This window comes from Salvia hispanica, chromosome 3 (assembly GCF_029641045.1).
Source record: "Salvia hispanica isolate PSC_SH4W2 chromosome 3, Shi_PSC_v1, whole genome shotgun sequence".
NCBI lineage: Eukaryota > Viridiplantae > Streptophyta > Magnoliopsida > Lamiales > Lamiaceae > Salvia > Salvia hispanica.
The window spans coordinates 13,801,959-13,827,992 of NC_142694.1; the positions used below are offsets into that span (position 1 = coordinate 13,801,959).

Here is a 26,034-nt window from a genome sequence, read left to right on the forward strand (position 1 = left end):
GTGCGTGAATTGGTTAAACGATAGAATGGTAATATTGATCCAAGTTTGAATCATACCGCCCAATCTTTAAATATTTTGAATGTACATGAATATTAGAGCATCCGCAATGGTAGGCTAGCCGAACCATTGGAGTAGGCTAGCGGGAAATCGGCCAAAATTTCGGCGTGGGCTAGCCGATCGCGTTGCGCTGGCCGATGCGCTAGCCGATGCGCTGGCCGCCATTGTGGCGTGCCGATCGGCCAGCGATCGGCCAGCGCTATTTTTTAATTTTTTTAATTTTGTTTTTTTGAAAAAATATATAATGTATTTTTTAAATGTTTTTTTATGAATTTTTTTTAATTATGTAATTTTTAAATAGGCACACAGCGAGACCCCCGTTCGGCTAGCGGCAAACTATAATGGATTCAAAGCATACTAACATTTGTTAATGTATTTTTTAATAAATTAGTGAGGAGTAGAGTGGGGCGGTGGCTCGTGTGTGGAAGCCCGGATTTTATTTTATTATGTAATTTTTTTTTATTTTTGGTTAATGTACTTTTTTTATTTAAATAAAATTAACGAATTTTTTCATATATGTGTCGTAAATTTAATTCCGTAAATGTAGTATATTTTGAATTATTTTTATTGCGGCTGGCCTATGGCTAGCCTATGGCTGGCCTAAATCTGATGTGGCAGGTGGTTTTTTTAGTATTACTGACGTGGCAGGGGAGAGAATGGCTGGCCTATGGCTGGCCTACCGACCATTGCGGATGCTCTTAGCATTCATAGTGCACCGATTCCAAGAGGATTCACATATAGTTGGTTGGCATATAAATCGGAGTACATGACGTAAAAACATATTACTAAAACCTTTTTGCATCCACGTCATTTTTTAAACTTTCTCTCTCCAATTAAGATGACATATTTCCTATTTTAAAAAATTTTTCTCTCCAAATAATACACCCAGCAACTTTCTCACTCCTATTAAAATATCCATCTTTCTTTCTCTCTCTATTTTAATACTTACACCCATTCTTTTTCTCTCCAATTAAACATTTTAACCAATAACTCTTAAAATCTCGTGCCGACTAAGGAATGTGTCATTTTAGCCGGGACGAAGGGAATAGTATATGAGATATAGTTATACATCACTAACCAAACTATTTTGTTAGCTCAGTTGTCTGGATGGCTGTCATGTAACCATATGGTTACAGGTTTGATTCATCTTGCTTGCATATCTCGACTTGCTTATTTCTAATTCTTGTTCCTTTGTAAATTTTTATCTTTTTTTTTTAATTTGTATTTTCCTAGTTCTCATAACTAATTTAATTTATTAATGTTGTTTTTGATTTTCTCATAGATCATTAACTAATAATTAATTAATTAATAGTATTATTTTTCATTTTCTTAAACAATAAGTTTTGTTTATTTTTCATTATTTGTGTAAATGTTACTATTATAAGATCATAAATTAATAATCATTAATTTATTAATTTTTCTCTTTAATTATTTCAACGTCAACATTTCATCGTATGTGTATTTAATTTAGGGTGCTCAGTCAAACTGTTCATCTTTCTCATTCATCTCCCTCGCAGGTTCGTAATATGTCGGGTTGCTTCTAGAATCGTTGACACTAAAAATATGCAATTATCGTTAATAGTAATTTGGACCCCCAGTATAAAAATCCCGCGTCCGCCACTGATGTGTGCAATGTGTGTTTACATGCAAAATGTGTGAAGGTACTCAATTTATAAGTAAATATTTGGAATTTCAATTATATAGGAGTACTATTTTTTATATGAAATTCAAATTATGAAATTGAGAAAAAATGGAATGGTAATTCAATTTTAAATCTTTTTTTTTTTTCGGTACCAAACATTGTGGTTATGGAATAGAAGATTCCAATTCCACAGACCCAAGTCTGTAATACCGAACAGCGGAGCTTGTACGGATTTTGTTTTATTTCTTTGTAATTTCAATTCTATAATTGTGTTCGCATATATTCCTTCTACATTTGAGTAGTATTATACCTAACAAGTTAATGTATCCGGTTACAACAATTATTATCCATATATTTATCATTGAATTTATTCTATTATTCTTGCAAAACTAAAGCATGAAAAAAGAATAAAAAAAACAATTCCAAGTTGTACAAAGTCATGTCTTTATTAGCTATTTTTTCTATAATTTTTTTCTATACAGTTTAGAAAACCAAAATAGGAAGAAAATAAAAATCCGATACTAGAATGTCGCCAACATTCTATGTACAAAAATGTATAAATACACCTCTATAGACGTTAGAGTTATCCCCCAAAATTTGCGACGTTGTCAGTTGCAAAAAGCTTTGAATTCACTGCAACTGCCAAGTCGAGCCATATCCGGCTAATGGCTGTCTTCTTTCACGGCTGCCTTGTTAGCTCTAGTACGCTTGAAATCTTCCATGCCACGGTATTCCTCTCTCAGCAGCCTATCCAATTCAGGGTGTTTCTTCACTGCCTCTTTCTCATCCCGTGCCTCCCGGAAATGATGAAATGCCCTGCCAAGTCGAACTGAGATTGTGAACACGTCTAAGTGACTGTGAACAAAGATTGTGAAGATGTAGCAATTACCAATACTTCTCCAGGCCATACAGGTTCCCTTTTTCATAAAATTGGAGTGTCAGCTGCTCAAAGTCATCATACAGATCCCCTTTGAATTCCTTCTCCAATCCATAACTGAAAAACAAAAAATTGAGGGCTAGAGAATCCCGTCTAGGAAAGACTGAAAGACGGCTGTTTGTAAGAGAGAAAACGAAGAGTACAACTCATGTACCTATAGAACCGGAATAGGCATTCTGTTCCATAATTGTAACCAGCAGCAGCATCTTCTAGAGCCAGCTTACGGAACTCGTTGTACATGGAAGGGGCAAACATGTTCCTTAAGAATAAACACCAAAACTTGTACAATGTGTTCATCTCCTGCAAGTAAACAGGCGTGAAATGCATCAGCCTCAGCAAATTAAGGTTACCACATTCCAAGACCCCGCGCAGTCCAGTCCGATTAGTTGTTATTTAATGGCAAGTGTATGAAATAAAATCACAAGGAGGAAACATCCATTACATCCAAGACCTAAATTCCAACGAAAATATATCTTGGAGGAGTTCAAAGAGAAATTCATCTATAGTTTCCAAGATACCTCACTGCGACCAGTGCCCATTTTCTTTCGTTCACTGAGGCAGCGTTTTTTATACTTGTTGTACCTGAAGAAAGAAAAACATACCAGCTATATGATAGGGGCACAATCAATGAGTCCTTTGGCTAAACATGCATGCTAGCAACTATAGCATAAAATTCCTTAAAATTGTAGTATCTTCTTACAACTGCTGTTTGAAACCATTTTCCTCCAGAAGTTTATGGCTTGCATGCTGAAATGGTGGAAATGACTTTGGTACTGAACCAACCGGAGGACTACTTCCTGAATGGCTTAACCTGAAAATTAATGGGTTTCATCAAACCAGAGAAAAACCTATAATAAGTCTTAATGAAATTTAGATGCTTCACATCTGGTCTGCGCAGATTATTCATTATTTCTTGTGTTTAATAGTAAAATTGTGTGATACTCACCCATAACTATCTGGGGGTGTAGAACCAAAGAAAAAACCAACTGCATCACTAGGTGGACTTCCAGATAACGCTCCCAAGGAGTTCCAGCCACTTACATGGCCTTTAAGATTTCCGTAAAACAATCGCTGGTGTTGCTTCAAGTTACTTTTATTTTGCTTTTTATGTGAGTTGGATGTGGTAGCACCGTGAGCAGAATTTCTGGAGCTGTCATCCCTGTCTTCACCAATTGGCTTATTATGTCTACGATGTGACCTTTTTAAGCTCAGTTCCTGCAAATGGAGTTATATTAAGAAATTGTTTTCCATCAAATAGGATGTGGAAACAAATACGGGAACCTGCTCATAACAGTAAAGGCCATCATTTATCTTGGAAGCATCCTCACTGGATAAGAGCTTTGATTCTTCCCCGGCTCTCCTTTGACTATTCTGCATCACAGAACCTAGTGTCACAAACTTAAAGAATTCAACTGATAATGTCATTCAGTTACAACTTTGTAGTAATTTATTAGGAGCAAAGCATGTCTTTGAATGGACACCTAAAACATCTAGCATAGGCTCCTTCACCTAACAAAATACAGTTGATAATAAAGAGAAACCGAATGTTTCAAAGACATGCTTAGTGTAATTAGATGTGGGTTATAATCAATATCTGTTCAACCAAATGAGGAGAATGAAGGAAATAAATAGAAGAAATATAGAGCTCTAAATAAGCATTTTCCCAGTTCAACCATGTTATTAAGAGGTAATAATATACTGCGAAAACAAAAGATGATTTCATATAATGCAAATCTATTTTACCCTATCACTGAACCTCAAATAAATACGGAGTAGCAGACATAACCTAATTGAGAAAATATCAGTAGAGCAATAAGCATTCTAAATTAATATTACTCCGCATTAAATAGTAGTAATAGGCTAGCAGAAAGTCTCAAACAAGCTTGGCAATGAGTCATGGCCTCACTTGAGTGACAATTACAAGCCTCTCGACAGCTTGATCATTAATACTGATTTCCTCATCTTCATCATCAATCCTGCATACACCCAAAAATTAAATGCACAGAGCACCTATCATGAAGCTTTCACGCAACAGGGACTAGGAAAAAACACAAGCAATTCAAAAGGCAGTAGAATTCCAGAAGGATGTACCCAGAGAAAATGAAAACAAAACAATAACCAGTAATTAAAAGGCATTCACTATGCTCGTGATGGAAAAAGGTAACAGTAAGATAAACTAGATGTGACATATCAAAGTTATATCCAAAGCTTGTGGAAAGATTTAACAATGAAGCCTGAACAAGTGATGTTCAACCAATTATCACAAAATTACATCATGTGGATCTGTAGTTGAGAAAACTTTTCCAGTGATCACCCAATTATTGCACATGAAGCAATACTTCGTGCATGGTTTGTAGCTTCTCAGTTGCTGATATTGTCCATAATATCACAGATCAACTGCTTGCATAACTATTACCTGTTTATAATTTATAGTTGCAGAAGCTGTATTATTAAGTAACGTAGAAACAGAAACTCTGTAACTACTAGAAAGGAGGCTTATTTTAAATATATAACTACTGGTGCATGGACAGAATTGACACAAACAACTTGAAATTTATGTATAACACCTCTACTTGGAAGTTGAGAAAGGACATAGCCAAAACGTATTAAGTGGATCCAAGGGAGACAAGAAAATATAGTAACTTGTATTTCATTAAAAGGAATCAACAAAACCCATAGACCTTCAATGCCAAGGAGAATTAAATCATTTACCGAAGAAGGTACAGGAATGTCTGTGCATATCAGTCATCAGAAATCAACGTTTAGATATAGTGAAAGAACACATGTCATGAGAAATTTGGTATGGAACAATATATGTTTGCATAACCAAAATTGCTGACTATCATCCATGTCTTTTACAACGATGAGGCTGCATACTAGATTCATTGTACATGCTACATACTAGATCCTTTGTACATTTCTGCAGCAAATATAATCGACCAATACTTTCCTGTCCATAACAAACACATGCATTTTCTGTTTGAACAACTTTACATGTAACAAAGAAGCGAAAATGCACCCACTTATGCATTTTCCATTTAAAAATTTTTACATGTAACAAAGAAACGAATAGGCGCATCCAACAATTTTAAGATACATATAAATCAAGCAGGAAGAAATCCTATACTACCTTCCAGCAGTAGACGGATGGTCACGTCCTGTTATTTTCTGCTCCAATTCCAGCTCTTCATCAAGCATAAATGTGCTTGAAAATTCATCAGATGACTCACCAAAGTTCTTCAATTTCGGTTTCGAAAGATCCTGCATTTTATTGCTTTTGCCATTTTCTAATAAGACCGACTTCACAGAATCAGCTCCTACAGAATTTTCTTGGAAATTTGATCCATCGCTAAGTACACTAGTATTGTTTTTAGAGCTGGGTTGAGAGCCCTGCTCTAATCTTAAATTACTTTTTCCAGAAGCAACTCTTTGTTCTTCACCATCCTTGCAATGTTCTGTAGAACTTTTAATGGAGCTTCCCAAAGCATCAGAAGCCAATGGCAGAGATCCCAATGAGCTTTCAGCTGGAGGAAGCAACCCAGATGTTCCACCAGGACCGTCTCTTTTATTCTCATTCTGATCATTAATATTCACAGAATTTCCAACTAGGGATGTAGAGTTAGCATTCACAGATTTCGGAATCCACTTAGACCACTCATTGCGTCTCCTCACCTTCTCACCCTGCAGAGATTGAGATCAAACATGCAACAAAGGGTTCAGAAGAAAGGAAGTGAAAATGCTTTCTGTACAATCACCAGAGACGAAAAGACATAAGTGAAAAGTGCCAAGGAGAGGAAATTTATCGAACCTGCACTTCAATGGTCTGTGAAGTTTTCAATGCATCGATAATAAATGGGATATCTTCACTCATTCGTTTAACCTGAAACTCAAAATGACAGGAAAGCTCTTAGTAGCAAAGACTCCAACAGAAACAACTCATCTAGGAGAAGTAAATCAAGTGTAAGAGACAATGGATTTGCAGAGAAAAGAGAAAAAGCTTTTACTCCCTCAGTTCTTTTGTGGGTAGGGGGGATGGGAGGATTTATCCAAAGATAATGAGTTCAAATATTCTCAGATACCTTAAGAAAAAACTGTCATAACATTATGCAGTGTTACCATGCTCAGAGACTGAATAACAAAAAAATCATCACTTTACCCTGTTAAATTTTGCAATGCTTGATACCGGGACCCAGCCATGGTTGTCCATCAAGGAGATCAAGTAGACATCATCACTCCCCAGATTCTCATCACTGCCAAAGTATATTAATGTTAAGTGCAGAGTTATCAGGATAAGTTCTCTCTGTATTTTCTTGCTAGTTTTACCAATCTCAAAGCATGGCCAAATAAAGTTAGTAGCATGTTTCTTGAAATACCATTCAAAACTAAAGAACACTATGAAATTTTTCCCAAACTTAAGCATATGAAAGAGTAATTCAAAGTGCATGGACATCAACTTTAATAAATGCAGCTGATACAAAACAATAGGCTTGAAGACGTGTTTTGGTTCTTATGGGACTAGTTCCAACCCTCCTGCAGCGTAGGCTGAATTTCAGAGGCATGAGATCTGTTTAAATAATTCACCTGAAATAATACTCAATTTGCTTAACAATGCTGGTCCTCAGTGCTTCCAGTGGCGTGGGTGATATGGGAACTCCAGGGCTCAATGGATATGGAACAAAAGATGGCGGATAAGGAACCCTAACAGAGCCAGGGGGGGCAGCAGGATAGAAGAAAGGTCCTGATGGACCTGTTGATAGAAAACTTTGTTAGATAACTGTTCTAATATAAGAATAGAAGAACAAAGTGGGGAGAAGGATAGAAAGAATAAAACTGAAACGGAGAATATAAGATGTCGATTTAATAAAACGATAAGTCAAAAATACATACACAACACAGAACATATACCTGGATAGTTTGGCCCGTCAACAATGCCTGCAGGCCCAAAAAATGGAGGCCTAATCAAAGGTCTTGGCCCCACATTTTGTTGCATATAGAAATTGTGAGAGGCAGGCCATTGACTGTTGTAGGATGGATTCCTTGGTCCATGTTGCTCATTTGTAATACGCCTTCTTCCACCAGAACCAGAATCATGGCCACTCGAATCTGCATGCAATGAAGGTTGAAAATTTCCATTCATTGGTGGAACATAGGCTTTTGCTGGATCAGTACCGGACTTCAGCATTTGAGCATCAGCCCTTGGAAAAGGTCTGGCTGGAAACTGATAATTGGATCCAGGGACAGGAGTTGGTGAAATTGGAACCATACCATGAAAGTGTGGGGTCATTGGCGGCGGAGGGTAAGGACCGTAAGGTGAGGGACCAGAAAATGGAGGTATATTATTTGGGCCATGCTTTGGGCCATTTTTATTGTGATGTGTGGCGTATGGCCTTCGGGGAGACTTAAAGTTACCACGACCATGAAACTTCTGAGGCTCAACAGTAACCTAGATGTCACCAAGAACTGGCAGATAAGCTACCAATTTAAACAAAAGTATACTTGTTCAAATAGATATGTAGGTTCTCAAACAGAACAGAAGTAAGATGAATTAAGTGATATTGTATCACGCATTACATGTCGATATAAGCTGAGCAAAAGGGAAAATATAGTTTTACTAAGTACAACGTGCCAAACCAACAAACATGATAAAAAATGCAATAAACAGTACTTAGATAGTCGAAAACATAATACATTGAAATAATAAATTGAGTAATATAACATAACCTATTGAATTCATATGCTGATTCAACTGCTTATATAGATCATTTCTTTTTACTTACCTGCGCAGAGGATCCTCCAATAACAGTTACTTTAAGTAAGTGATAAGCAATGGGTAAATCCTATTATCCATCAACTAACTAAAACTTCAGACCAATTTTCCATAATAGAAAATTAGGCACAATTCCCATTCTAAAAAGTAAAAAAACTCAGATGTCTCTAGGGTGCATGAAAAACAACGAGTGTTCCATAATCTGAGGGGTCCTATCATTCATCTAAAATCTACTTGTATTACCTTACACACTAGTGATTTTACTGTCTTCAACAATCATATTCTTACTCGCATCAAACTTATATCTAATCTCTGGCAACAGATGAAGTAAGAACCTTCACATGAAAATTTGACCTAGCATTACAAGACTTGATTTCCATCCATTAATTTAGATTATTAAGGTAAAAACGAACTCGCGCGAGTTTAAACAAAATTATACCGATTAATTCACCCTCAACGGATAGAATGCAAATAGCTAGAGCATTAATTAATACAATAAAATAAAATAAAATAAATCAGTAAATTAGAAGAGGATCATCACCCACCGGCGGCGCAGAAGACGTCTGAGGATCAGCACGGCCATCACTCCCGGCCTCAGTCGGCGGAGGAGGCGAGTTGGAGGGGTTCAAAGCGCTAGACCTCGATCGCTGCTGCGCGTCGGATAGCGCCGGCCAATCAGCGCCGGCCACCGGAGACGCGGCGGCCGAAGTCTTCCACGGCGACCTTGGAGGAGCGCCGGAGACGGCGTCAGTTTGATTCTCTGGCCGATCACCGGCATCACTACCCCCATTGTCGCCCATGCCCACGACTGCTTGCTTTCCTCTCAATGAAAGTAATAAAAGGGTTTTGATTGTTGAATGGTGAAAACGAGACTAGGGTTGTAAAAGTATCAGAATTAATGTGTAAAGATTGTGTATTTTTATTTTTGGAGTATCTACTAAAATTGGAGATATGTGAGAGAGAAAAAACAAATCTATCGTCAAATTTCAAATATTTGGATTAAACATATCTATAATTATTCAAAGGGAGTAGAAATAATAAATAAATTATTTTATTAGTCGGTTTGTTGAGATTTTGTTGGATTATTGTTTCCTTATTCTTTGGGATAGAATACAATATATGGTTTCTTATTTTTCATGTTTCTTGGATTTTATAAAAAATGTGTAAAGTACAAATAATTTGTAGATGACAAAGCTTGATTCAACTAAAATAAATCGGATATTAAAAAATGATTTGTATTAGCTTGTTGAATTGGTTCTTCAAATTAAATAGCTAAGGGCATCAACAATTAAAAGTTTTTATATGGCTACTTGAATAACCGATAACTGTAACATTTATTAATGATTATGATCTCAATTTGCATTGAGATGGATTGTCGGTTATAATCGAGAACTTGTTCTAATAGAATCGAAGTAACTAAATTTGATAAATACAACAATAAATTATATTTAGTAGTAATAAATTAGATTTACATAACAAGATATTTGATTGTTTGAATATTTTATATTTGGAAAAATGTCTTTAATCCGAATGATGACAAAAGAATATGGAGCATCATTGACAGATGCATTTCTAGTAGATATGTTTACCGGGACAAATGATTGGTTTGGGAGTTCAACACCATGTTTTGTCTTACAACTTAAAATGTGTTTCGTTCGGCACCATTCCTGGACGGTTAATATTTGACATGATAATTTAGCCCCCACCCCAATGGATATATGTCAAATTATCAATTATCCTTTTCAACCCAAAATGGATTGTAAGAGGGGTCTCATGTTTTTCTTACGTCACACCAAAATAAAAAATGAGAAAAAATACAAAAGGGTTGCGATTGAGATCCTTGCATTTCTGTCTCTCGTGATTGCTTGTGACGGGCTTCAACCAAGATTATAGCTTGGAAAAGACTACAACCCGATGCAGGTCATACATCATAGGTGTGGGCTTCAACCTACACGGTGCTTACAAGATTGAATGTAAAAACTAATGGACTTAGATTGTGAAGGTGAGGTTTTGTCCCCAAAATTAGTTTTCATTCATTGTTAATTCAAGAATTCATCAGGGTCTATTTTGCATTCGGTTATAAGCAGATCATGTTCCAACTGTGTTTTTTCACATACTAACTTAATAATAACAGATGTTTTATGCAGGACAACTAGACAAGTCATGTGGAGATAGATACTTGAGAAGGATCAAGCTAACAAGTCTGAGTGTTGAAGACAACATGGTCCACACAGATGATGTCAATGTTTAGATATACGGAAAACGCTCTCTCCATAACGTTGCGGGCCTTGGTATGTTTCATTTTACATCAGATCATATGTATTGACGAACAGTTATGTGTGTCCTCATTCCTTTAAGTGGTATCACCCTTTGTATAACGTTGGAAAGCCCTCATTGTTGGCATATCAGTTGTCACAAAAATAATACTCCCTCCGTCCCACAAAATTCGTCACCATTTGACCCGGCACGGGTTTTAAGAAATGTAGTAGAAAGTGAGTTGAAAAAGTTAGTGACACGTGGTTCCTACTTTTATATATTAGTTTTAAAATAAAATGTGAGAGGGAATGAGTTGGTGGAATGTGTGGTCTACTACCAAAAATGGTAAAAGTGAAAGGTGACAAATTTTTAGGGACGGACGAAAAAAGAAATATGTGACAAATTTTTCAGGGACGGAGGGAGTAATTCGCATGCCATGTAGAGCAACAAAATTTGTAATAATTACCAATTTTTCTGTGTTTTTTATGATATAAAATTATTGAGACACGAGTACATACATGAAACAAAAGCACAGGGCTACCATGCTACACCTTTTTGCACTTTTAGCTGGTTGATCTTGTGGCGACATATCAAGGGACACTAAAATCGCCTAAGGAGTCACCTTCCCATCCAGTCAACACATAAATGAAGTTCATATTTGGGTCACATTAGCCGGTGTGTTTGTGTTTATGGAGATGTTTCCCTTTCTCGTCTAGCAACACACTTCTCGGCACTGCTCACATGCAAGTCCATATATGCCATGTCCAAAGCACCCTCATAGACTTACAAAGGAGGCATAAGAGTGATAAAAATTTGCTCAAATATTGAGCTTGCATTTTAAAATTCTAGTTCCGCTATTGGCTAACAGTTTATACCTTGCCTGGGTGTGATTGTGTAATACATTTGTCAAATATTATGCTTGCATCTTAAATGACATCTTACTCTAAATGACTTTCTTATTCTCTCCTGTCTCCAAATAAAAGTATTTGTCACTCCATCTCTAAATAAAAATCTTATTTAATCATTTCCATCTGTTATTTAACCATTTCCATCTGTTCTGATTATCTGTCCCTAAATAAGAGTGAAATATTACAAACAATATGAATTCCAAATTTCATCTTATTTCATTCACACATCTTATTATAAAACTAATATACATAAATAAAACTCATATTTCATTAACATCATTTCTTCAAACCAAGAAAATAACAAAATATAACTTTTTATTTTGGAACTGAGATCAAACAAACTGATCATGTCTAAAACGCCATATATTTATTTTACTTTGACATCTTGCAAATACAATCAACCAGTCATGACTAACTATTAGACTAGTTAAATGTAGAAATCGTGAGCCAATAAGTGCATTTCCAAGATCATTCCATCTACTATTAGGAAAATAGTCTCCCCATTTCTTGTATGGGCGAAATATTAATTCAACATCCAATTCCAAACAACTAAATTGATCAATACAGAACTTGAGCCACTCTTTCGAAGAACTCATGACTGCAAATAAAAAGAGAAAAATTTAATAATCCGAATTCCGAAGCACACATCCTAGATCGAATTAGTACCAACAGTTTACTACTCATGCTGTCCTAATTTCAATATCTCAAAAGACTATTATTAATATACATATTTTATCATTTTGTCACATTTCATTTCACAAAAGCGGCGAACGACATCACCAATCTTCGCCGCGAAGCTGCCGGAGAACTCTGCCGTGCGGAGAGTCCGGATCCCCTCTCATCGCATTCATCCGAAATATCTCTGCCGCCCTCCTCAGCGCCTCCTCCGCCGTATCCAGCTGCTCCGGCCGCCACACCCCCTCCCCCCAATTCCCATCATAGCCGACGCTCTCGCTCTGCGCCGTCCCATCCGTGGCCTGAGTCACCGGCTTCCTCGTATCGCAAACCTCAATCTCCGACAGCGGAGACGCCTTGTGGTGCTCGTAATACTCCTTGTTGTCCCTCTCCTGCTCCTCCCGCTGCGTCTTCCGGTCCACTCCATCCTCCTCCTCCGGCCACGGGCTCCCGTCGATCCCCGCGCACGTGCTCCGCCGCTTCTGCTGCCCGAACGGGTCGGGCATCGGCCCCACGCCGCTGGACTCCAGCTTCGCCGCCGTCTCTATCGGAGACTTCGGAGCAGTGTATGTTTCGTTGTCTTTGCTCGTCGGCTCGTGCTTCGGCGGCCGCCGCCGCTTCTCGTCTTGCATCGCATCCGTAGGATACACATCCTTAGAAACAAGATTAATCAATTTTATTCAAAATTGTAAAAACTTAGTCAAAACAGATAATATCATACTAATATTGAATTCAGACGTGCATAAATCACTAAAAAATGTGCAAACAATATACAAGGGCAACTCATTAGAACAAAGTCAGTAAAACTTTATCAAAACAGACAATATCATACTAATATGAAGTTCGAATAATATGAAGTTTGGATATGCATAAATCACTAAAATTTAGTTACTCAAAATTAATACAGTACTTCTTCCTCGATGGCGTGGATGGCTGGATCAGCCGTTCTGCCGGAGGTGGTGGTGCAGCCGCGTAAGCTCTGCTGCGGGAACAGAGTGCGGTTGAATTTGGCGGCGGTGAGAGCGAATCTAGATTGCATTTTTCCTCTTAGTAAATTAATTATGCGATCTCACTAGCGGTAGAGCTTATTCGAAATGTTGTCACAATATCCACGTAGCATCTAACTTTTTTATAAGAGGTTGGAATATAGAATTGCCTGCGTTGCTTAGGAATTGGACACGTGTCTAGTTAATGACACGTGGCATTAGTTTCCAGCATATGTTGGCGTCTAGTGTCTTCGTGTCAGTAATGAGGTTTTTTTACCCTCTAAAGTTGTATTAATCGAGTTATGCCTAGAAGATATTAGAACTTTCGCCATTTGTCTTCTAGAGAATCTTTTCTCTCTAGCTCATTCGATTTTTGTGCAGATAATGTTTTAGAAACATTTAATTTGATGAATAAACTTCAGTATGGTACATAATATGCTAGAACTTTCTTAAAATAGTAGTACTAGTAGAAGTTTTTAGAACTTTACTTTTTCTAAGGCAACCTTCTTAATTTGCTTAAATAGGTTTTGTTTGGTGACCGTTTCGTATTATTTGCTTAAATATGAAATGAAATGATATAGAAAAAGGCAACCTTCTTAATTTGCTTAAATAGGTTTTGTTTGGTGACCGTTTTGTATTATTTGCTTAAATATGAAATGAAATGATATAGTTTTATTATTAGTGGGTTTGTTGGTTTCAAGCAAAATTATTTTATTAGTTGGTTTGTTGAGATTAAGCAAATATGAAAAGAAATGATATAGTTTTATTATTAGTTGGTTTGTTGATATTTGGTTGGGTGTTGATTTTTACCAGCAGATATTTTGAAATTATTATTTTCTTATTCTTTGGGAGGGAATATAATATGATTTCTTATTTTCCCGTGTTGAATTGGTTCTTCAAATAATATGAAATTAAACAAAATGAAATGATATAGTTTTATTATGGAGCAGTTTGAATAAAATAAACACTTCATTAATATATTTAAATAATATATATTATGGTTTTTGACTACAAACTTAAATAATAAATATTTTTTAATTAAATGCTTTAATTAGTTTAGAATATTTGTTTTATTACATATATTCTATATAAACAGAATAATAGTATTTGGAATAGATGCCAGCATGCCTCAAGAAATTTTGTCTTTTCACCGGAGGGTGGTGGCAATTGCTCGATAGCGGTAATGTTTGCTCTATCCATCTCTAAACCATCCGCATAAATCTTGTGCCCAAACACGATAAGCCCAATTCCATCGACCATCCCTTATCAAGAAATGACATTTTTCTCGATTTAACATAATAAAAATTGAAGTGACATCTCAATCCAGTGATGATGTCATTAGATATTTCTATTCGTCTCTCTCTGCTGCACCCTGCTTTGTGAGTATAAAAACCTAGTGTACACATTATATTTTGCTAAGTTTGTTTGAGTTTAATGTAAATAGTTGGAGTTAAATTACTATTTAATATAAATTTATATAAAAATAAATTTGATTTTAATAAATGATTAATTTCTTAGAGTTTGCGAGTTTAAGCAATTTCCTAGTGTATAATTTAGTTTCAAAATTTTTGTTACACAAGTTGAGAGTTGAGGGTGTCACAAAAAATAGGGCAAAACCTCTAACAAACAAAATAAAGGAGATTAGAACCTATTTATTTCTTGTTTTCAAATTTATTGATATACTCCCTTCGTCGGTACAAAGGGAGTTTTGATTTGACATGGATTTTTAAGAAATGTAAGTAGAAAGTTGGTTGAAAATGTTAGTGGAATGTGAATTTTATTTTTTTTGTATTAATTTAGTAATAAAATGTGAGTGAAATAAAGTTAGTGGAATGTGGAGTTCATTACCAAAGGTAATAAAAAAACAAATAGAAAGTTTATCAGTAGACAAACGAAAAGGAAAAATGAGATGTTTATTGATTGATGGATGAAATATATCAATCAAGACACGTAATCTTGACAAACTCATGGTTTAGGATATTTAGGTAGGTGATTAATACAAGTTGTTGAGTAATTTGAGGTATAAAGTCTAGGTTTCATCCACTTATTTGCTAATTATAGAGCTAACAGGTTTGTCGAACCCTTGATGCAAAAACAGGTCTAAAACGAGCTTAAACGGAGTTGAACTGGACAATACAGAACCTGCCCGGGCATTTTCTAGGCGAAGAAATACCCGTCCGGGCGTTCTGACTGGAATTGCACATCAAGATACAGAGAGTTCGTTCAGTCGGGCGTTTTCCATCTGAAAAAGCGCTCGCCTGAGCGTTTTGAAGCGAATTGCGGGTTCCATACAAAATGTCCGGTCGGGCATTTTGACACTTGCATATCACCCGATCGGGCATTTTTGACAGCTTCCTTATTTTCCCATTTTTCACCTCAAATATAAAAGAGATTTCATATTTTTTTAACCCTATCTCTGACAACCATGATTTTGAGCGGAAACAAGAGAATGAAGAAGGCCAAGGAGCTTATCCTCTCAAGAGATTGAAGGAGAAGACTCTTCCTTCAACTATGTTCTCTTTCATTTACTTTGTATTTCATTTTATTTGACTTTGATCTTGTTTAGTTAAGTTTCTAGTAAGGATTTGGAGAAGTTTGAGCAGATTGTATAGATTGAACTTTGGTTTAATGCTTTTCTATCTCATATTGTTGGTTTCGTTGATTGTTGAGCTTTTATTATCTAATTGCTTAGCTACCAATTAGATACATTTCTTGCTTAATTAATTGTTGTCATTGAAAAATGCATGATCAGGATAGATGTGCAATCAACAACTCCGTGCAACCCATATGATCGAGAGATGCATGTGCTAGAGAGGGCTTGAGTTCGTAGAATTAGGGAGTCATTCTCGAAGTGTTGGAAGGAGACTCCGACATTAGAGGTCGATCAACTCGTTAGATGCACTCGAGAGAGGGTCTAATCAACCATCTCGACTTTCCTAACCACAATTGAGGCCCAATAGAACTGCATGACCCGTAGGTAATATCCTTGATCCATTCTAACGGATCAATTTCCCTATACTTTCCCAATTTATGTGAAAATCATATTTTATTTGCTTTATTTAGTTAATTATCTTTACTTACTTATTTGTTCTTCATTATTAATTAAGAAAATCCAAAACCCCCATCATTAATCTGGCATTGCATCATAATATTCATTCCAACCTTCAGTCTTCGAGAATCGATAAATATAACTTGTCACGTACTGCCTATCCCATACACTTGCGGGTAACGCTTTTGATTGCTAAAAATAGCATAAGCCAAATCTTCACACTAATTATGAATCAATATGAAAATTAAACTATGTAGTTGAATACGGCAATAACGGACAGAATTTGTCGCAATAACCACCATTACATGCTCTTGAGAAAGAAAGAAAATTGTAGTTTTAAAGTTAGAAAACACAGTGTTAATTTTAGCTTTTTTAATCGACATAGTGTTAATTGCTGTTTCTATACCCTAATTACTCGTTAATTATGATTATGTTAACTAGTTGACGCAGAAACGTCATGTATGTTCGTCTGCTGTAACGTCTTCTGATATGGGCCAAACAATTTTATTTGTATAAATTCATTTTTTGGCGTTCATAGACCACCATCTTTTAATGCGCCACCATTGTCTATTGATTTGTTACTCTTATTTAGTACGGTCACAACTCACAACAATAATGCTAATCATAAATTTAGGTCTGCCTTTTCGTGACCCAATAAAAATATACTATTATAATTAAATATTTGAGCACAATTTATATGGACACACCAATTTTAGGTGATTCCATGAAGTGAATCGAAATTTGGGCACCGATACTATTTCCTTCTATCCATTCATTTCCATAAATTGAGATTCACTACCATATTTATAATTTAATTCCATATTATTAACTAAATAGGGTTTGATCTTGGTATTAATAAAAACGACCCGACTTTTTTCTTTATCTAATATATAATGTCTATCTTATTTTCCTTATGTTAGATTTTCTTTAAAGATGCACTCTATGTAGTAATTTCCAATTATTTCTTTTTCTAATATATAATGTCTACCTTATTTTCCTTGTGTGATTTTCTCTAAAGATGCATATATATTAATTTCCAATTATGTGATGTTTCATTTATTTTATTCGTATGACAATAATGTATCTGTATCATATATTATCACATATATCAATAATGATTTTTAGCCATATCTACATTTGTGACATGCACATCATACCTTTGCAATGTACTCCATAATTGTTTAAGGCATAAAGTAAAAAAAAAAATGATTTAAAATCAGGGGGCTTGGTTTTGTTCTTCAGGATTTTCACTTTATTAACAATATATACATCAAATGTGGATTATTGAGCTTTGTTTTACACACATTATTAAACAAAACATGCATCCATTTTAGTTACACAATTTCAAAATTACATTTGAAAACCAATTCCATCATTACTCCAATAATACTTAGTAAAATGATTAAGAGCAAAATCCAAAACCAGACTTGGTCAAACTGTCAACCACTTGTATTCCCAAAAAGTTCAAAATGCCCGCGTCAATTGGGAAATTTAATTTTTGAAACCCAAAATGTTGGAAGTTGGAACGAATTTATAACAAAGAATTTCATGTTAGATAACATTACCACTTTTTCCCAAGACATCCAAAAAGCTACTTGTACCATCAATAACAAAACTAAATAGAGAAAGAATAAAAATATAAATCAAAACAGCTTATATACACAAGTCAAAAATCAAAATCTAAGGATTTAATCATACTATTACTAGGAAAAACATGACTAATTCAATCATTGTTAGTCATTACATCAGCAAATCACCCTAAAAAAAAAAAACCTAAATTTTCCCCTCAAATTAACATCACATTAAGTTAGACACTTAGACTAGAGCTCTCCAATTTTTTTTCCTTTTTCCAGATTTCAAATTTAGGGTACAACCGGAGAGGCCGGAGGTACAACTCCACTAAGCGTAGACAGATGATCCACACGAAAGCGCCATCAACAGTATCGCCGCTCTTTCTTCCTCTCTCAACTTGTTCATCAACTTTCCCGATCTCTGCAACACAATCTCGCTTTTGAATCGCATTTTCAAAATCTCTCTGACCTCGTTGCTCCGCACAACGCTCGTTCGCTTTTTCTTCTTGTTTGGCTTCCCCGAATCCAGCCCTAGGAGCTGCCTCCTCTTCTTGTTGTATTTTATCCCGCAGGCATTGCATAGAGACTGCAAATCAAACAGAAAATTTCAAATCAAATCAAACCGTACAATTTTTTTTTTTTAAATGCTACAACGGTTCACTTTTATACCTTCGGTCCAGCTGGACCGCCTCGCCATAGCGGAGTTCTCGAGGTGTGACAATCGCTGCAGGTCTTCAATGGAGAAACACTGCCATTTTTCTTCTCAAAATCTTCTTTCTGAAACAGCAAAAGCGAGATGTAAAACAGTCGCGGTTGATTGATGAACCGAAAAAAAAAGTGGATAATGATGCGATCGCTTGATTTCTCACCTTATCTACTTTCAGATCCATGTGATCGGAGTGTGGATTGATGAAATTAGAGCAATGCTTTGAGAATGTTTATCCAGAAAATGGCGTGATCATCGCATGGAGGAAAAAAAGAAAAACTTAAAAAGAAATAATTTGTGAAAATAAATCAATTTTTGGCGAAGGGTTTAGAGTGTGAATGGGCCGAGTGTGTGTAGTGTGTGTGTTTTTGTGGGCTCGGCTAATCTTTTTATATGTCTGTTGACAGAAAATAATAGAAAGCCAGCGATACGCCAAACCCTAGCTGACCTTGTTTTGTGGTAATTGACTATAGTGCCCCTTGATGTTTCAAAATTTGAATTTACAGTGAAACAATCTCGGCCGTTGGTTTCGTGATTCTGTTGTGATGGAATCCGTGCATGACTTTTCATTTTTCGATTTTTGGGGTTTGATGATTTATTGGTCGTTTTATAAGTGATTAATTGAGTGCTTATTATTGGTATCTTGACATTCCTATTATTTGGATATTTTATGAAATAAACTTTTAATATATTAGTACGTATACTAGTACTCCCTGTTCCATAGTAATGGAAATGTTTTTTTTTGGGTACATAATTAAAAAAAAAATGCGTTAACTGAGTTAAGTGAGTGAACAATAAAGTTGAAAATGAAAAGGGTACATAGATGAAGAGATAATGAAATAAGTGAGAATGAATATATTAATTTTTACTAATGACTCCAATACTATAAAATGTACTAAAATAATAAAATTACTTCACTGCTATAGAAAGAAGGGAGAATATTGACCGACTATATAATTCCCAAACTTATAAAACAAAAACGAGGGCCAATTTATTTAGATGGTTCTTTAGCTAGTTTGCAACACAACAAAGTAAACTGTGAACTTATTTTAATGATTCATAATTCATACTATAATCAATCATATACTACTCCACTAATGTTTAAATAAGGTTCGAGAATCTAAAGGGGACAGATGACATAAAGGTACAACTAATAATAACGATTCTGATCATGTTATGAAACAGAAGAAGCTAAATAAGAATCTGCTGCAGTTCCTTGCTTGTACTTTAGAATCAAATATCAAATATTAGTATAGTAGGAGTATGTTTCCATATGCCAAAATCAAGTGTTTTGACTTCTGAAATATCATTGACATTCAGAAATAAAAATAATTCTTGAAAACAAAAGTTTTGGAGCGAATACTCAAATTAAAGCTAAACATTAATTAGTAAGAATGTTTCGCTGTGAGTAGTAAGTAGTAGTACTAGCAAAAAGTTTATAACAAAAAAAAAAGTGAGCATGAATAATACTCTCCGTACAATAAAAATAGCATATTTTTGAATATCAAGAATATTAAGTTACCAAAAACAAGTTGATTGTGAATTCAATGAAGAAATATCAGAAGCCACAGCTTTTGCAAGCAATTTATAGTGTCCTTTGCTACTGATACCTTGTGATTTCTTAATTATGTGATTTTACTGAAAATGAAGCTAACACTGCTAGAAAATACTGCCAAAACTGAATATTACTCCAACATTTGAATTGTAACCTCATAAATACAAGGCCAAATTCCCAATTTCATTTGAGCAAAGCCAATAACGCTGATATCATCCAATATAAGGTATCATATAAAACTCGAGAAGAAATATACACAACAGCAAAACTCAAGAAGAAATAAACACGAACTGCTTAGGCTACTAATCGCTGAAGCAAACGAATGTGCACGAGATTTCATTGTATTTACCAAAATCCAAAAAGAAAAGAAACCAATACAGGACAAATCACATAAAAACGACTCAATTTCAACTTTATATACTCTAGCGGGCATGGAAGATGTTTTCAATATAATATAGTACCACATGATATTCATGCTACCATTGCAGAAAAAGGTATGATAAGAAAAAAGATTTTGCAAATATGGTTCTCTGCAGACAAAAACATGTGAGATAACCGTCTTGACGACGCCACCAGACAATCCCTTTGTATCCCACCACCTTCAGGGAATACTACACCTTGGACGCCATCTCTCATATCCATAACTGGCATTACGATAAGTTAAAAACATAAGAGACCGACAGCCAACCAGACTCCAGATAAAACTCAACCAGCCAGATCCATTGGACATCCATTCAAGTTCCTCTTGAGCTTCCTGTAAATTTCAACTATTTTCATGTTACGGTTGGTCACATTCACGTATACATCACAAGGGAAAGGATCGGAAACTATATGATCAGGTTTAACCATAAATAAATCTACACACAATATTGACTAAGTAGATACACAGAGTGGTTACTAGACAGGCCAAGATAAAAGACTCAAAATGAAAACATTTACTTCACCTTCAACTGAATTGAAAGCCCCCTGTTGGAACAGGTAGGTCGCCACCTCCAAAGTTAAAGCCAGCTTGCTGTGTAGCATCTCCAGCCATGACCTGTTCATCATCGTCTTCCAACCAATATGTTTCAAGAATCTTCACAGATTTCTCATAGATTTCATTGTTGTCATGACTTTGGAGATTTTCAATCTTCTCTAGACCTTCTGCGTCATCAATCATCTGAGCATAGACATTCACATCTCCGGTGTTACCCTGGTTCTTCTCAGCTTCTCCAACCTTAAGAATGTTCTCGAGGCCTTCCAAGCAGACTGTGACAATGCGTGGATCGGGACAAATAAGAAGGTCGCACATCGGCTTTATACATCCCTCACCAACCAAAAACCTGTAGATGTTGGATTAATTTTCAAGCTACACATTCCACGACATGAAATAACTAGGAATGAGGTTGAAAGTTTTTACTTGATCTGGTCTGGAGTTCCACCAGAAGTGGCATTTGAAATAGCCCAGGCAGCCTCTTTCTTTATCTCAAATTCAGCACTTTGAAGCAGAGTAAGAAGAGGAGAGAAAATACCAGCAGCAATCACAGCCTGAACATTAAAATAACAAGCCTTTTAAATTATATGTAGCATTATAACATAAAACAGAAAAAACACTATTTTTCGAGAAGGAGAATAAGCAGCTAGTCCATAGAGAAGCAATTGGTGTAACAGAATACATTTACTGTCTGTATCTACATTTTCCATGCAGTAATGGCAATTAGTTACAATGAAATTGTAGATGACCAGTTCACTTGTCCAAGTTTGGGTACCTGGATCTGGTCCTTATTTCCTGCTGTTATGTTTGAGATGGTCCAACAAGCTTCTTTCTTGATACTTTTCTTATAATTTTGTGTCAACAAGTTAAGCAGGCAAGGAAGAGCCCCCTTTTCAATGATGACCTGAAAATGATTGCAAAGATCCTGAGTGTCTAGTTTAAAGCAAAGCCACTGCGGACTAACAACAAAATTATTGCCTTCCCGAAATAAAGTGCAGGTAAACAATAAATATCAATTTTTATATCACTAAAAGGTCGCTTTTGTTATCACATGTCAACATATCCTTACACGACAAAAATCAGTGTCTTCCACACAGAGAGTGGCGGAAAAGACATGCAAACAATCATTGAAAGTAATCCTAGGATGAACTTTCTGTTGGGAAATAAACAGTTTTATAACTAATCGGAGAAATACGTCTGTCTAAATACCTGAGTCTGGACATCATCACCAGTCACAATATTTCCAACAGTGCGCAGGGCAGGTATCAAAACAGATGGTGATGGGTGTCTGAAAAGACCCAGAAAAGAATAAATAGAAAACAAAATATAATCGTCAAAAGTGTACCAAACTAATAAATTAACTGATATAACTAGACAAGAAATTTGGGAAGAGTAGTAGACACTCTGCCACTTACAGTAAAAGCTCAATAAGACGAGGACAAACATCAGCATCAATCACAGCTTGGATTTTCTCATTAACACCATCAGATAGATATGAAAGTGCCCAGCATGAATCTGTTAGGACCTCTTCATCATTCATATGAATAAGAAGAGTAAGAGCAAGGAGGGCGGGCTTCACCTGGTCAAGGGTTTAATCATGACATGTTATAGGCTATCAAATGGGATTGGCAGTGAAAAGATGCACAAAAATCTGAAACAAACTACTGAAAGACAAACCTGTTCAAATGGAGGCTGTGGCTTTCCCCTACAAAAGTTTGACAGAGTCCATGTTGCATTTCTCAGCATGGATAGTTTCGATTGGTCACTAAATTGCGACAACAACGGCATTAAAGCCCCATAACCGAGAACCAGATCACGACATTTTGGTGAGTCACCTGCAACGTTTCCTAAAGCCCAGACTGCCTGCATAAGAAGTCAAAGAAAATCAAATGATATAAAAGTAACAAGTTCAACATAAATCATTTGTGCGTGCCACTGGCAAAGTGGCAATACAAGCATAAAAATAACAATATATATACATCCATGTATGCATACCTGTTCGCGAACATCATCACTTGGAGAAGTAAGAAGTTTCACAAATATTGGGACAGCGCCATGATCAATCACAACCTTGGTGTTATCAGATGTTCCAGAGGCAATGTTTGTGAGGGCCCATGCTGCCTCAAACTAAATAAAGGAAGAAGTCATCCATCATTTCATAATCAAAAGTCATAGCAACTATTCATCAAAATAATACAAAAACATCCACCACAACATACCTGAAGCTGCGGATAATCGTCCCTTGCAAGAAACTCTACAAACCTAGGAACAACTCCGGACTGTATTACTTCCTCAATCGGCGGATTTCGCTCTATTATAACAAACCATAATAAAAATAATTCAGGTTGAGCTCGAAAGTGAAAACAATAAACCCAAATTGTATCACTAAGTAGAGCTTTCCGATTACCAATTGAAAGAAGTTTCCGGAACTGAGTTGTGGACTCCAGTTGCCGCGGACCATCGTCAGACCAAACACCATCAATCAATGCTGGAAGACTTTCAAGCTGAAAAGGGCACGGCATGCACGATGCAACCAACAGCTCAAAATTAAAATGTAAAAGTATCTCACAAATCGCGACATGAAGTTTCTTTTATCCCTATTGATCCAACTATAAGATGCTAGGCAGACCTAATTAGATAACTTAGACATTTAATCACCAGATCATATATGACAATTACAAATTTTATAATAACAGACAATAAATTCAATAGCAACAAGACGAGCAGATTCGTGAATCAATAATCAATCCAATTCGATCAGATCCAAACCTAACTTTAATTAAAGCAAAAAAAAACGTTGAACAACCAATACCTTCTTATCAAGCTGCGGAACGTTGACTGCAGAGGGTAGCTGCTGAGGTTGAAGCCCCTCCCGCCGCTTTTTTTGCAAATTCTCCTCCCTTCTGTTCTTCCGGATCTCCACCATGTTGTCCTCCCGCCTCCGGCGACCCTCCTCCGCGTCGACCGCCACCTTGTAGCGGCTCCGACGGACCTCCGTCCTGGCGTTCGGCCTCAACGACATCGATCAAAAAGGGAGGGGCGAAATTTCAAATCCTAGAAATGGCCGATATTGCACAATAATTGCGTTGCTTTGTTTGGTGTCAGAGGAGAATGGTAGTGCGGAAGAATATTTATGGATACGGACGAAAAAGTTTCAGAATTTGAAGAAGTTCTTTTTCAAATGGAGAGAGAAAATGGGGAGTTTGAGTTGTATAGAGAGAGAAAGCTCGGGATTTTTTTCATGCGAATTGAGAATGGGGCGATGATTGTAGCGGTTCCAACGACCCTCCTCAGCTGAACTGCCCTCTTTCTTTACTTATTTAACGATATTGCCACTCAATTTGAATTTGTGGGCTGCAATCTCCTGCATCGCGAGATTAGGGTAAGATTAGAAGTGAGCGTATGACGGCTGTATATTGATTAAACTAATGGAAACATAATTATTTTTTGTATTTCGGATTTTAAAAATGATGATAAAATTTTCCCTTCATCACTGTTTTCCGGTGATTTCTTGGCATTCTCTCAATTTATTATCATAAATTCGTAACATAATATTCTGTAATTTAAGTATAACCATCTCATCAAAAGTGTTTGTTTATACAGTATATATTATCAAAACGGGTATAGTTTTTAAGGGTTTGGATTAAGATGGAGCATTGAAATTAGAAAATGTCGGATAGGCACACCTGATTCATGCTACGTTACCTGATTTATAAGAGCATATAAAGGAGAGAGGTAAATAAAAAGGTAAACTAATATAACTATCATATTTACTTTTTTTTATGAAATTATTTTTCAAAGGAAGATGTATTTGAGAAGGTATTATACCTTTTTCCATTTTGAAGAGGTATCTTTACCTCTCCATGAATAGGTAAAATCTTATAACTACCATATTTGTTATTCTTTTCATGAAAAACCATTTTCTAAGGGGAAAGGTATTTGAGAATGTTTTACACTTTATGTTTTTAATGCATTTGTACTATTATTTTATTCTTAACAAATAATTTATCTTTCTATATACCTTTTTCCTTTGGAATGTGTAACTTTTTAGAAGGATATATTTTACTTTTTAAGAAAGTAAATACTACATGATATCTTTTCTATATACCTTCTCTCCTTAGAAATGCTCTAAGGGATGATCCTCATACTGTCGAAGAGTCGAAGAGTTTAAAGGTTTTCTAGTCAAGCCAAAAAATAACATGACTGTCTATCCTAGCGTAAAAGTGTATTTATTTTTAATTAATGTTATATGGAGTAGTATGCTGATTAGTTTGATAGTCAATAAGCTAAAAGGTCCAATGTTAAATATTGAATACTTACGTCGGTAAAAGGATATATACTACAAATTACAATTATCTAAATTTGAATCCTATGAGCCTATATTCGAATTTGATAATATCACCAAATCATCTCAATGCAACCTTATATAGTCTTTGTTTCATATATCTCCTAGCTTCGACATGGGAATGATGAAATACTTTGTTGCAGGGATCGAATATAAGTGTTGGGAGCATATAGGAAATTGCCGAGAAGGAAACATAAAAAAACAATGATATGATGTGGAGTTGCATGTCAGAGGAAAAAAATTGACAGGGAGTGAAATAATTAGATGAGTTTGTATGTGATCAAAATTTTGCATATGAAGTTTTGATTATCATAGAATAATAAGAATTTACTAGAAGAATTAGTCAATTAGACCTGACCTATAAGGAGAATTAGAATTGTGGAAGAAATTGAGAATCCATGTTGACGCCTTGATGGGGGAAAATATATGCAAGGACCAATGAGCACTACATTTAAAAGTACAGAGTGAGAAGAGGAGTGAATGTCAATAATGTGGTACGATTAAAAGTAATTTTTTTTCACAAAAATAATAATAAAAAATCGATGATAGGATCGATATTCAGCTCTATCTCCACAATGGAGGGCGATCACATGCCTATGGGGTCGGT

The 26,034-nt window shown here is 35.8% G+C and overlaps 4 protein-coding genes and 1 long non-coding RNA gene across 7 annotated transcripts; 1 reads left to right on the forward strand and 4 right to left on the reverse strand.

Annotated features, from left to right (window-relative positions):
- Nucleotides 1–2,126: 2,126 nt before the first annotated feature.
- On the reverse strand, nucleotides 2,127–9,282 carry LOC125213658 (la-related protein 1A-like). Of its 3 annotated transcripts, XM_048114319.2 has the most exons (15): nucleotides 8,949–9,280; nucleotides 7,902–8,079; nucleotides 7,542–7,739; nucleotides 7,218–7,383; nucleotides 6,793–6,886; nucleotides 6,445–6,516; nucleotides 5,767–6,317; nucleotides 4,543–4,612; nucleotides 3,918–4,007; nucleotides 3,583–3,851; nucleotides 3,337–3,447; nucleotides 3,155–3,218; nucleotides 2,791–2,936; nucleotides 2,589–2,693; nucleotides 2,127–2,515 (listed from the first exon to the last, which is right to left on the reverse strand). In XM_048114319.2, exons 1-15 carry the CDS (start codon nucleotides 9,201–9,203, stop codon nucleotides 2,362–2,364), a joined length of 2,523 nt encoding a protein of 840 aa, XP_047970276.1. In that variant the 5' UTR covers nucleotides 9,204–9,280; the 3' UTR covers nucleotides 2,127–2,361. The 3 variants fall into 3 exon arrangements, with proteins under 3 accessions (XP_047970276.1, XP_047970275.1, XP_047970273.1); XM_048114318.1 differs by having other exon boundaries at nucleotides 2,127–2,528; nucleotides 7,542–8,079; nucleotides 8,949–9,282; XM_048114316.2 differs by having other exon boundaries at nucleotides 7,542–8,079.
- Nucleotides 9,283–10,208: 926 nt separating this feature from the next.
- LOC125217150 (uncharacterized) lies at nucleotides 10,209–10,781 on the forward strand. Its single transcript, XR_007175580.1, has 2 exons — nucleotides 10,209–10,405; nucleotides 10,538–10,781. It is a non-coding gene; the product is annotated as an uncharacterized LOC125217150 (long non-coding RNA).
- Nucleotides 10,782–12,166: 1,385 nt separating this feature from the next.
- LOC125211150 (GATA transcription factor-like protein) lies at nucleotides 12,167–13,349 on the reverse strand. Its single transcript, XM_048110854.2, has 2 exons — nucleotides 13,153–13,349; nucleotides 12,167–12,895 (listed from the first exon to the last, which is right to left on the reverse strand). Exons 1-2 carry the CDS (start codon nucleotides 13,279–13,281, stop codon nucleotides 12,344–12,346), a joined length of 681 nt encoding a protein of 226 aa, XP_047966811.1. The 5' UTR covers nucleotides 13,282–13,349; the 3' UTR covers nucleotides 12,167–12,343.
- Nucleotides 13,350–17,897: 4,548 nt separating this feature from the next.
- Nucleotides 17,898–18,920, reverse strand: LOC125215624 (GATA transcription factor 15-like). Its single transcript, XM_048117092.2, has 3 exons — nucleotides 18,718–18,920; nucleotides 18,518–18,625; nucleotides 17,898–18,434 (listed from the first exon to the last, which is right to left on the reverse strand). Exons 1-3 carry the CDS (start codon nucleotides 18,736–18,738, stop codon nucleotides 18,177–18,179), a joined length of 387 nt encoding a protein of 128 aa, XP_047973049.1. The 5' UTR covers nucleotides 18,739–18,920; the 3' UTR covers nucleotides 17,898–18,176.
- Nucleotides 18,921–20,419: 1,499 nt separating this feature from the next.
- LOC125210763 (importin subunit alpha-like) lies at nucleotides 20,420–24,333 on the reverse strand. Its single transcript, XM_048110344.2, has 11 exons — nucleotides 23,895–24,333; nucleotides 23,490–23,586; nucleotides 23,302–23,393; nucleotides 23,078–23,209; nucleotides 22,760–22,945; nucleotides 22,498–22,661; nucleotides 22,292–22,370; nucleotides 21,858–21,986; nucleotides 21,509–21,636; nucleotides 21,054–21,431; nucleotides 20,420–20,863 (listed from the first exon to the last, which is right to left on the reverse strand). Exons 1-10 carry the CDS (start codon nucleotides 24,102–24,104, stop codon nucleotides 21,056–21,058), a joined length of 1,593 nt encoding a protein of 530 aa, XP_047966301.1. The 5' UTR covers nucleotides 24,105–24,333; the 3' UTR covers nucleotides 20,420–20,863; nucleotides 21,054–21,055.
- Nucleotides 24,334–26,034: the final 1,701 nt, after the last annotated feature.